Here is a 13,131-nt window from a genome sequence, read left to right as displayed (position 1 = left end):
AATACAATGGAACCATTAAATCTTACACATGCACGAAAGAACTAGCGCTTTTGACATACAATGCAAAAAAAAAAAGGGGGGGGGGACCACATGGATTAAAATTTTAAGTACTCATCACATACATTAAGACACAGTTTTAGTCCAGTCAAAAATCAGAACTGCATTAAAAAATTTAATGTAGTGCAATCAAACCAAAAAACTTAATTTGTGATCATAAGTGCTCTACTACATAAACATTGATCATAGCAAGGGAACAAAAAGTTCAAATCACACAGTACAAAAAAAATCTGTAAATAAATATAAACTACAGTACAAGAGAAATATTAAATTATACAATTCCATCAAACTGTAAACAGTATATTGAAATGAGGTCCATAAGAGTAAAGGGGGTTCCTGTTTTGTTGTATGACACTTGAACTTCTAGAAATCTGAAAGATACCATTTTCCATATCTCCAAAGGCTATGGGTTTTTTATGTGGAGAGAATTTATTTTAGATGTAAGATATCAAATATTAAAGCAGAGGAATAATCTATTTTGTTAACCACAGATAGTACTGCAGAAAACAAAAGCAATTTTAAAGAGACAAGTCTTAACATTCAAGATGCAAAGGACTAAAACACTGGAATTAGAACTTCGCATCAGAAAAAACTTGTCACTGAGAACTTCAAGGCTACAAAATACACTGACAAAACTGTCTGCTGATATGCAGACCTAGACCTCTGCTAATTTTTTTGATATTTTACATACTCATGTTACAACACCAACTTTGGCAGAATCACTACTGATAAACTCAAAGCACTCCTGGCCCAATGGTTCCATCACAGTGGCCAGTGCACAAAATTCTCTAAAGACATTGCATAAACTAGAATGTAGAGGTCAGACACCCAAGGACCAGTGCTTGAATTTAGTAGTAGTTATCGTGAAGAAGCAAGAGCCACATCAAGAAGGAACTGCATCTGTTAACAGCTTACAGAGCAGTTAGGAATGTGTTTTGTTTTAGTTGTGCTGGCTATTAGTGGCATTTAAAAATATATAGTTTAACTGTGCATGTTTGTGTGTGTATGTCTATGTGTGTAGTGTGCTGGCTATACATTTATGCACTTTTTTTTTTTTTTAAAATACACTGTTAACAGGAACCCCCATATTATCTGCTCAGTAGTAATAACTGAATATATAGAATGCCACTATAAGAGTGTGAGGCACCATGTGCTGGAGAGTTATATGCAGCTTTAAAATCTGTTTGGCTGAGTTATACCTGGATACCTGAACTGAGTTTTTTAAGTTGACATTCATCAGATGTGCTACCAGCACGTTGAAATAAAAGCAAAACAGAAAAATACAAGTCACTGTTAGGTTTAAGAATAGCATCAAAGTACCTGAATTGAGTGAGAAGAGTGTGTAAACTGTCCCTGAGGGTTTTTAAACAGTGTGTACAAGCTGGATTCCTAAGAACATTAGTTTTATTAAACAATGTGGACTGATAAAATACCAATGTCTGACAGCTTTAAGTGGAGGTTATAAAGAATTATATGCAAACACTCCAAATGTATAGTTTATACATTTTTTTTTCAAAGCAGCAATAAACTGCTGTAAAGTATACATCCCATCAGAACAAGCAACATGTGGGAGTCAGATAAAGGTTTCTATCTTAGTCTGGTTTTCTGACAGCACAGCATATCAATATCCAATGACTATTATCTTTCCTAGATCAGAATGTAACTAATTTTGACTAGCAATATAGGATTAGACTTTTAATCAAACACTTTGCTATTAGATACTAAAATTCCTTAAACTTACTAATGCTGGTAATACTAACCTAGTTAATCATCCCCCCCTCATTTTAGAAATATACCCTTCCACAACTTAAAAACATTAAGATCCATTTTCAGTCCTCTGGTGTAAAAAGCATGTCAGTGAATTAATATTAAAAATTTACAAAGTAAAAAGGCTTGAATTTCAGCCAAAGATTCTAAATACTGCTCATTCCCTGAAGACTTAAAGGGGGAGAGAATCCCTACCCATTTTCCTAGTGATTTATTTTTCTAAAATGGTCTGAAACAAATTTTTATTTTGGGGAATTTTCCCCCTCACTTTCTCTCAAATTCCAAATCTTAAGCTTGAAATGCTTAATAAGAGAAAATGAGGCAATCACTTGGAATTGCTAGAAAGGTACAAAATGTTATCGTCTTTTTTTAAAATAAGAATTATTTATATAAATGTGATCTGACCCCATATTATGTAGTATGTTTTATATTTTTAAATAATCATCCTAAAACTTACAGTACCTAAGACTCTGAAGATAAATTAAGACTTTAGTGTTGTAACAGAAAAAGTGCTGAATTATCCCTTTTCTAGTACTTTAAACATTTTGGACAAGTGCTTTCCTAATGACAGTGAAGTTTACTATATAACCTTCCACCACCAAGCAGGGAAAATAAAAAAAAAGTCACCTGGATGAAAAAAAAGACTTTTAGGAGTGTAGCACCGGGTATACCAAATAATAGAAGTTGTTTCACTCATTCTGAGGGGGTAAAAATATTCTAGATTGAAATTCTATTTGGCTGTTGACTGTTAAAAATCCCTGCTCTACTGTGTCAGTGTCCTGTGTCCAACTACCCCCAACCCCCCACCCCTAGTCCCCTTACACACTATCCACTGAGAATCTAATCTCTAATGAGATTATTTTAAGATTTATGTTGTCAGGACATACCTGAGAAAGGGTGCAATTATGCAGAACAAGGAACCCAAGACTGCACTAATACTGGTTACAGGTTCATAAATTCTTTCCCAAGACAAATCTAAAAAGTTTAAGAGGTATGGATCTTCAAATATGTCTTACTGCTTTAGATTTTTTTGGTATGTGTGTAGGGTCATTTCCAGTGTTGATCATCTTGAGCATGTTCAATGACAGTTCAAGATGGGGCAAAAGAGTTCATTTCCACATTCAAATAATAGAGATTAAATATTATAATAATATTTGCTACATCCAATAAATCTATGATTAACTAAAAGTGCTTGCTTTTTAGCTTTTCTTAATACAGCTCTAAATGAACTGGAAACCATAAAATTACCCCCCAAATGATTGCAGAATTAGCTCATGTTCTGTTGTCAAATCAACATTAATTAGCCTCGATTCTCATTTTTAAACAATGTAAAAGATTTTTCTATCAAATCAAGATGGCCTAACTTCACCACATTATCTTGTGACTCATTTTTAGTATTATAGGGCAGAATTTTTAGCCTCTTCTCAGAAGTCTACATGCTTTTTCCATCCTACTCCACCCTCCCCACCCCAATCTCCTTCCTAACACTTAGGGTTTATAGCTACAGTGTTGTGTTACAGGGCTAATGTCTGCTTCTTTAAAAGGTGACTGCAAGATTATTCAGGAATGAGGATACACAAATAATGTCCTCTATTTTTCTTTCCATTCACCATGTTCACAAATCCTATTCAAGTCTCCAGTACAGAATTAAACCAAAATAAACTAAGAAGAAAGAGCCTGGAGTTCTGTCTTCTTTGTACCACAATTATACTTTTTTCCTTTTCAGATTTTGAAAGCAATTAATTAAAAAAAAAAAATCCCTAGATAGCTTAATAGTCTCCTAAATGGGCTGTTCTGCTGAAGCCATCAAGTTTTTAGTGATGCTAGCCTGACCAAAGCATTAATGAAGACCAAATTCTAAGTAAAGGTAACAAGGAAAACAATCTTTGATATCTTCAAGAAGGCCAAAATTTAACCTATAACTTTCAATATCTCCTATGAAACATAAAGTGGAGCACAATTCTGTCTATTGCCATATTCTATCACCAATGACAGCAACCTGAATATACAGAAAAGAGTGGTTAATATGAAAACAACTTCTGGCATTTAATGAAAGAATTATAAAAGCAAAAATACATGGTCTCAAAAGGAAATCTACAAAGATAAAAGCTGTTGAAGAAAATGATGCCTATCTGTCATATAACGGCTAAAACTACTCAAAATATTTTCAGCTTCTGACATCGAGCTGACTCAATTTGTCTTATGAAAATAAATGAATCCATGCTTCACTATTATGGGTCAATGAGATGTAAGAGAATCACAAAGGCTTAGAACCAGGCCTGGCACTGTGTGCTTACTTGGGGGTAGGGGGAGAACAGATAGCTCACTAGCAGCTCAAAGGTTGCTATGTACTGCCTAATGACAGAAGGTAGTTATGATATTGGTGTTAACAGGTAGTTGTTTTTAGTCTAATTTAGAGTTCTCTCCAAAACTTGGGAACTAAACTTCTCATTGTGCCTTTTATAGTTTTACCATCTGATCCCACATAGCTCATATTATAGCTAAGGTAAATGTTGGGGAAAAGAAATGCCAATTGGTTGAGGTAATGGTTTATATAAGATAACCAGAGTTCTAAAAGCACTTCAATATTGTAAAGTAAAAGTGTACCAAATAAAGCTAATACACACTTCACACTTGTTGAGCTTGCTCACCAGAACTGAACAGTAATTAACTTCACATAAGGACCCCTATTATCACACAAAGCCTTACTCATATTCATGATCTGCTGCAGCAAAGGTTTATCAAGCAACATCTAAACTTCAGAACAACAAACTTAATATTAAAAAGTATTATACACAAATATAAATTATTTTTCCTGAAAGAGTGACCTTGTCCTTCATGGTATTTGGGGAATAGAAAAAAAGTGTATAGCTCATCACAAACATAATTCAGAGTCACTTATAAGCCCACCGAACAAAGTAATATACTACATTACCATCAAGCTGAATGACTATGCTGTCTCAGAAATGAGAAAGCTAAAGATAAAAATACCAACTAGATATCCTTCCACAGAATTAGTGTTTTTGATTTTATAGTGCCATAGCTTATCTACCCTATAACATCAAGGTCTCTGAAAATGCAAAAAATTATTTTAAATACATTATTTCCTATCAATAGTTCCAACAGTGTTATATATTAATAATTTAAGTAATGTTATCTGCCTACTGGAAAATGTGAGGAAAAACAGCTTTTGTGACAAAGACAGTTGTGAACTACACTTTCCCATACCATAAAAATGGTCAACTGTTGTTTGGGCCATGCAAAACTCTGATTAGCAGAAATTAAGCATGCTAATAGACCAATCTCTATTACACATTTGTGAGGACATCCCCAAACTAGAATATCTACACTGAAAGTGCCAATACAGAATAGTGGCAAATCAAGAGAGAAATCAAATATTAAGGAATCACTGCGGCACCAAGACTGCCAGCCAGCCGTGTGATGAGCCACCTCCGAGAAATACATGGTATAATGGAACTCTGAACACAAAATTTAACATTAAAAGTGCACCTGAATATTACAAACTAACTTTACAAAACCTATAAGGTAAAATATATATCTTTTGAAATATTCCAGCAGCTTTTTGTTTTTTTTTTTTTTTAAGTTTTTCTTTTTTGAGAGGCTCATGAAATTTAAAAGGGACCACTAGCTAATTTCAACCATGCTTCACAAAACAATAATGGCTATTTTATATTGCAGTTACCAATGTAATGCAATTAGTGCTTTAAAATAATCTACACTCAAAAAAAGAGAAAGAGACCTTTGGAGGAAATATGCTTATTCAAAAGCTTCTTGGAAAAGAAAATTTACCTGAATATCAAGTCATGACTGATCTCAAGTGTAATGTTTAAAAGCTTCACAGACATGAATATTACAATCTTCAGGTCTCAGGACTTTTAATCTGAGAAAGTTTAGAGTTTGGTTTGTTTTTTAAATTCACTTTCTAACCAAAACAAATAATAGAAGTACTCAAATTTTCACTATTTACAACTCTCAGCCTACAATCTGAAATGACACAATACAAGTTCTCTTATTTAAACTGCAGCATTAAAGGGTAGGCACACCATTCTTCTGCTGCTCGATTGTCATCCACTGAAACACACATAGAAAATATTTATGTTAGTAAAATGATCACTCCATGTACACTACAATGACAAAATTTACATAACTCAACTCATACATCACTTATATAGACTACCACATAGGATTAAACCTCTCTGAACAATAAACTCTACAAAAGTTGAACTTTTAGGGCCAGATTTTTAATGGGCCTTTAGTGATGTCTTTCTGAGAGGGGATAAAAGCAAGCACAAATTAATTTTCTCAAAGGACCTTTTTGCAGCAATCCTGGGCTACTGAATATCCCAAACATTACGCAAAAAGGTACTATGGCTGCAATTAATTGTGTGCTGACAAATTCTTGAGTAACAAAGGAGGCATTCCTTCATAAGCTTAGCCCTTTGCTTTCAGCAAACTTTCTATGATTTCCTTCAATTACAGATGAAAACCATATATTTCATAAGGAATTTTTATTGCAACTTCCAGCTAGGTGACAAAATATTGTAGAATCATAAAATGCTATTGAACCCAAACTGTTTTTTCTGTTAAGAAGTCTAGAAAGCTAAGAGTAAACAGGCTCAGTTATCCACTGATTAAACTGCTACACAAAATAACCAAAACAAGAGGAACCCACACCCAAACTATGTCAAGAATGAGCAGTGCATATATTTTAGTAACAGCAATGGTGTGCCTAACCTTTGAACACACAGGTTGCTGAGGGAAAACTTAACCTAATTTAATTAATTGCTCCAAAGTTTCCAGGCAAGAATTTATGCCTTGGAAATATCTGGACCTCCCCTCAAACTGTTAGTATCCATCTGAAATCAATCTAACCAACTCTCCAATTTTAATTTTATTTTACACTGAAACTCCAATAATGTTTGTTTTTGGTTAAGCATTTAGAAGGGCCTGACCACCTTTCTCAGCAGATTAGAATATACAGTATATGTGGTGTGGATTTTGTTTTGCACAAATAGTAATTTTAATCTGATCACAATGAAAAATTAAATTCCATGGGCTTTGCTTATTCTTGCAAAAACTGCAGAAAATAAACTTTCCTTATTATAATTTTAAAAGCCCATCTCAAAAAAAGCTTAGCTATTCTTCAAGGAGTGCTTATACAAACATGATCTCAAAGGTCCTGAACTGTGTGCTAAACAACCATGAATATCAACTAATTATCAGAAAAAGTCAAGAAGGGGGTATTATGTAGGATGCCAAAAAAAGAAAAAAATTCTAACCAACAAAATTAAATAAAAACTAAACAAAAACAAAAAACACACCTCTCCCACCCTTCTACTAGTATTTGGATCAGTTAAAAAAGGAATTCCAATGAGCTTGACTTCTGATTGAATTATTGTTAGAACTGATATGCATCCTAAATCATATCAGGTTACCTTGGGTTTTTTTTCTCTCACTACAAACATGGATCCTTCATTAATGTGGACACTGGGCAGACTATGGAGGCTGTAAAATCTAAGTATCACTTTTGCAATATCATAATTACTTATACACATTTCTTTCCCTATTTCTCCCATCCCCAATAAAGAGATATTGAATATCTTAATCTAGTTGCTGCAATGATATTCAGTTAGCACATCAATTCTGTAAAAGGACTAAAGAATACAAAGAAACCCAGTTTGCTAAAATGAGGCATCCTCCATTGTTTTATGCAATGTACCCTGACTGCTCCTGAGTAAATACGGAGCTCGTCCTCCATGAGATAAGGCTATATCCTCACTTGTTGGTGAGACCAAATTCTACCCTTAGAAAATCTCAAATGAAATTACAGCAAAGGTAGTGTTCAAAGTAATTAACTGAAGCATTTCTGAAGGTAGTGTGTGCACATTTTCCACCGCCTTCCCCTCTGGGTGAGCACTAATAGCTTGCTAATTTAAGCAAATTTAATAGTGAGAAGAAAATTATAAAATGTAACTATAAATGACCCAATAATTATGTCAGTGAATAACCAAATTTCTCAAAGTCAAAGGTTCATTGTTCTTCTTAGTTTTTTCTTTAGTTTAATCCTTCAATTAGTTGAATCGTAGATGAAAAATATGAATAATTTTGTATTATAAGATGGCTTTCCAATTTGCAGTGATAAAGCTCCCAGTATGAAAGACGTAGTTTCTAAAAGGGGGCTTTGTTTCCTCTTCTTTTTTAAAAAGTAAAAACAAATATAACTTAAGAAAAAACAAAAAAACAAAACAAAACAAAAAAGCATGCAGGCTCTACAGGCAAGGAGTCCACTTCCATGTATCTGTTCTCTGTGAGGTAACTCAATTCTCTTTTGTAGAGAAACATGCAAAAGGCCAAACATATTCTGAGCCATACTGCACATGAAAAATTTAAAATATGCAACATTCAGAATGCACATTTCATCTCTGTACACACAAGTCAATGCAAAATCTGCAAAGAAGCAAGTGTCACAGTAAATGAAATTACGTGCAAGCAATGATAGCTGAACAATGATGCAGTAGTGCTCACCCAGTTTGTACAGTAATTGGCACTCTACAGTATTCCTACTCGTTTTTTGATTCATTTGCACTTTGTGCTGCCTCTCCCTGGGGATCTAATTCAATCTTTACAGAAACATCTGGCCCCTCCGACCTCATTAATTTCATCTTTTTCTTTGGAGGGTTTTTCAAAGTGCCCAGCCTCTCCTTTACTTTGTACTCCAGTGTACTGTGGGGAATCCCATAAATACTCTGAGCTTTGGAAACACTCATTTTTCCACTCATAACCACTGAGATTGCTTCCTCCAGTATCTCACTGTTGTACTGTCTGTAACGCCCTCTTTTCTTCCGAGGCTGCTTGGAGCCAGGATCTCCTTCTTGATCCGATGTGGGATATGGCTGTCCAGAGGTAGACTGCTCAGCATCTGAGCCCCAAGAATCGGGTCCAGCATCTAACATGCTTTTTCTATTTTGTTTTGGAAGAATAGCCCTTAATTTTTTACTAAGCGCGCTCTCCGTTTGTGAACCCATTACCAAAGAGCTATAGCTGTACTGATCACCAGTGCGAGACTCCCAAGAAAGATCCATTCCTCGAACTTGTGGTATCTTTAAATCTACAGGAGATGAATGGCTCACATCCTTTTTTCCATCTTGTTTTGCTTGAAGTGCCATTTTTGGAAAGGCAGAGTTTTCTGCAAGAAAAGGAAGGTCACTGATGTTGCTGAGTGCACCATTTCCCCTGAACTTCATACGGCTGAGGTTGAACTCGTAATGTGGTTTTGCCCAAGAGGCTTCCCTGGATAATATTAAGTGTTGTCCATGATTCTGTAATCCAGATGGCCCAAGGCTGGCAGCTGTGGACAATTGGTTTCTGCTCAGTAGTTCTTCACTAATCTGCAGGGATCGAGCCAGTGGAACTTTGAGTGATGTGGAGTGTCCAAAACCTTCCCTGGTTCCATCCTGTAAGCTTCTTGGAGGTACCCCATCACCACTCCGAAGTCCGTCTGGGCGGTACTGGCTGGGTCTCCCAGGTCGCCTAATTGGATGGAAGGAAACTGATGTGAGCAGGACTTGCACAGGTAGGGAGGGATGGGTGAGGGGACCACTCCTTTATTAGAAGGCCTTGCTTGGGTAACATCACTTTGTGTTATTTATTTATTTTTCTCTAAAATTAAAAAAAAAATGGTCTCAGCAGTTAGTTTTAAAACTTGTTCACAAAAAAAGGAAAAAGGAAAAAGAAAAAAAATCAGGAGCTTTTTGGGCAAAGAAAAATTAAACCTGTCAGCTGGTCTCTGGTTGGGTTCACAAATTTTCGGAGAAAAAGTTTCGCGCAACTGTCTGAAAATAGCATCTTAATTATTAATTACAAAGTAATCATCAGTCTCCATAGATCTACACAGAATTGTGTTGCCAATGTGACGTTACCACTAAACAAGTACAGTAATAAAAGAGTAAGCCAAATTATTTATTTTAATTCAATGTATTCAACATTCATGACAACTAGTTTTAAAACTGAAACCATATACATTACTGGAACCCATAGATAATTGCTCATTTATCCCACAAACAAGTTGATATTCATCATCAAAAATCAAACAATTCCAAGTAACATTTCTTATTTTGCTTGGGTGGGGGGGAATACGTATATATAGCTAACAGCCCCAAGGGAGAAAAAAAAAAAAATTCCCAAATAAACCAAACCAAAAGACCCATTGCATTATAACTTACCACACGTCTTCATTTTAAAACACTACTAGTTGCAGATACATGAGTATCATGATTTTCCATTTGAAATAATCCAAGCTTAAAAGAAATTACTCTTTATTTACCCCTTAAGTTCTACTCAAAGTAATTACTGTCAGAGAGATATAAACAATTTTTTAGCAGTTTTCTCTGGCTTAAAAAAAACTTCCCTTCTTGAAATACCAAACACCTATTTTGAAATTTCAAATGGATGGCTTTCAAATAATGTTTAAAAAGTCAACTACTTAGACAAAGTTAATTCGTAAGGTTTTGACTTTCACAATAGAGAAAGATTATCAATATTGAGACTGACATGTGGCAAAACATGCCCAAGGGGATGATTACGTTAATTAGGCACAAAATAGAGCTTTGCAGAAATGATAAACCAGTTATGTTCTACAAAACTCTATGGGGACTACTATCATCAGTAACACAATAAGGATAACACTGAATATTCAACTAAAAGATGGGCAATCCTATTGGTGCATTTTTCTTCCATAAAACAAAACCAGTAGAAAACACTTTCCATTCAGAGGGATAAACACAGCAACTTCAGCCATATAATACATGAACCTGGTAGCCAAGTTTACAGAGAATCTTAAGCAAAGGATTTGTTTATGCAAACTGCACATGGACTTCTACATGTGTCCTTAATTACACAACTCAAGTGTTTTTTTTTTTTTTTTTTTTTGGAGACAACGTCTCACTCTGTCACCCAGGCTTGAGTGCAGTGTTGTGATCATGGCTCACTGCAGCTGTGACCTTCTGGGCTCAAGCGATCCTTCCACCTCAGCCTCCTTAGTAGCTGGACTACAGGTGCGCACCACGCCTGGCCAATTTTTGTATTTTTAGTAGAGACGGGGTTTTGCCATGTTGCCCAGGCTTGTCTCGAACTCCTGACCTCAGGTGATCTGCCCGTTTCAGCCGCCCAAAGTGCTGGGATTACAGGCATGAGCCACCACGCCCGGCTCAAGTATTTTTTGATATATAAATAGAACCCAAAGATTTGGGAACATGCTGACTTATATCTAGTATAAACCATAGTGAAAAGGAAAGGGTTAAGAAAAAGACTAGTACACATAATGGATTAAATTAATACTTTCTGGAAATGAAAAGTTTTGGAATTTTAGAGAAAATAAAGGGAGATTTTAGAAGTCTGTAAAGGAATCCTTCTATTTGAAGGTAGTTAACAGTAAGTTGGAAAAGGTTAGTCCACTTAGCATCTACTTGTTCCTTTAATATCTAAGTAACTTCCCCACATTGATAATCTGAAAGTTCAATAAGCCTAAGTATTAACTAATTTAAACTTACCAAGTTATTTTTCATATCTAAAGTTGATTTTTTGTCACACAGTTTTATAGAAATGCTTTTTCAACATGGTATCTAAATGTCTTTATTAATACCTGACTTTTCTAGTTGGTTATCAGATACACATAGGGAGAAGACAGTTCTTATACTATAAAATTAGGGTGTCAAGAGAATTTACTTTAGTCTCCTAAGAGTTACCAAAACTAAGCAAGTAATAATGCCTTGGCAGCCTAAGATGGTTATGCATCAACATCTACAATCAGTCTTTCAGAAAACTACATTTTCTGAACTGCCAAAGTACAGTTATCAACCACCAAAACCAAACCCAAAAGAAACAAAAATGAACACACATACACACAAACCCCACTAGAGATACCAAGTATTGGAGTTCAATTTTCATTAAACAGCTTCGGCACACATAATACTGTCTTTACATCTAAACTTTAGAATTATTTAACATGAGTTTCACACTCCAAAACATGCCACAACAAAAAGTCCAAAGAAATAATTGCCATATTCATGGTTATTTACTACTTGTACTAAACTGACAAAAACTCATCTGTACTAGCCAATTTTACATTGCACAAATTATATTTTTATTTGATCTATGGTCCATATTTATAAATGACTTACTTAGAAGGGTTATTTTTTAAAAATGTAAAAGGGAGACTGGCATCAACCTTTGATGAATTATCTATATGAAACTGTGTAAGGCTACAAATATTCTCCCTTACCCGTTCCCTTGAGTACTGGAGCAGCCTGGAGAGTGGCTCAGGGAAGTGCTGCCAGCACATGGACTTTTCTTAGTGGACAGATCAAGTACACCGTCTGCAGAGACACAAAGAAACACCTTGAGGATATTAAAAGCTAGGAGCAAATGTAAACTAAATAGGCTGAAAATGAAAAAGCAGTAAGTAGGCTTATTCAACTAAGCAGATACGCTAGTCATATATTTGAGTTATAAAATCAATTAAATCCTGAAGCAACACAAATTTAACAAGGCATGTTATACTTAATATCCTCAAGGGCTAAATATATTATTAATGGGGCAAAAGAAAAGGTAAAACATGTTACTGAAGATGTTAGGATACAATGAAATACTAGAAATAGCAGTTTACATAGCATGAGGTCCTCTGTTATCAGATTTTTTAAGACTCCATTTTCTAAATTTTCCTTGATCAAAGCATACAAGTTTCTAATGTCCCACAGTGGCATACAAACTATAGAACCAAAACCCTCAAGAGCTAAATCTATCTGAAACTCCAAAACTACATACAAGTTCGATGTAGAAAATTTTAAATAAGATATAAAAATTGTTTTTAAATGTAAGTTTATGTCATTAAAGTACATGTATATACTAAACAAGATGGTCTGTAAGATGAATCAGTTAATGATTTATGATTTGGGTGTGTCCTAATAGTTTTCTAGATCATCTATAAAAAATGTATACTTATATTCAATCTTTTAAAAAAACTTTGCAGAGATTCAAAATTCAATTGCTGAATTTTATGAATGCAAGAATTTTTTGATTAAGAAGACATTAAAAATTGGTGAAGGAAGTTTAAAGAAAGAAGAATGAAACCGTCTTGATATTGATGACAGCCTGGAAGTACAACCATTTTTTACTGCAACTAGACCAAATCACAAATTCATGTTATTAATATATAAAATTAGAAGATGTTCTTTTCCCTCAAAGACATTTTTCTCCTTGTTGAAATACCTGGAAAAGAAGTCTTTTAAA

At 34.7% G+C, this 13,131-nt stretch overlaps 1 protein-coding gene across 15 annotated transcripts in view; it reads right to left on the bottom strand.

Moving 5' to 3' along the window:
- The window catches only part of LCOR (ligand dependent nuclear receptor corepressor), a 155,193-nt gene that overhangs the window by 26,010 nt on the left and 116,052 nt on the right, over positions 1-13,131 (bottom strand). For 11 of the 15 annotated variants that reach the window (XM_024253144.3, XM_024253147.3, XM_054521697.2 and 8 more), the window contains one exon: positions 12,125-12,218. In XM_024253144.3, coding sequence (XP_024108912.2) covers positions 12,125-12,218 — 94 coding nt within the window. Of the gene's footprint in view, positions 1-1,069; positions 9,376-12,124; positions 12,219-13,131 lie in introns of those variants that run through there. The other 4 variants (XM_054521700.2, XM_054521702.2, XM_063727384.1 and 1 more) reach the window with 1 other exon arrangement.

The sequence above is a fragment of the Pongo abelii genome, chromosome 8 (genome assembly GCF_028885655.2).
Source record: "Pongo abelii isolate AG06213 chromosome 8, NHGRI_mPonAbe1-v2.0_pri, whole genome shotgun sequence".
NCBI lineage: Eukaryota > Metazoa > Chordata > Mammalia > Primates > Hominidae > Pongo > Pongo abelii.
Note: the sequence above shows the minus strand (reverse complement) of the source record. Positions and strands in the feature narration are given on the sequence as shown.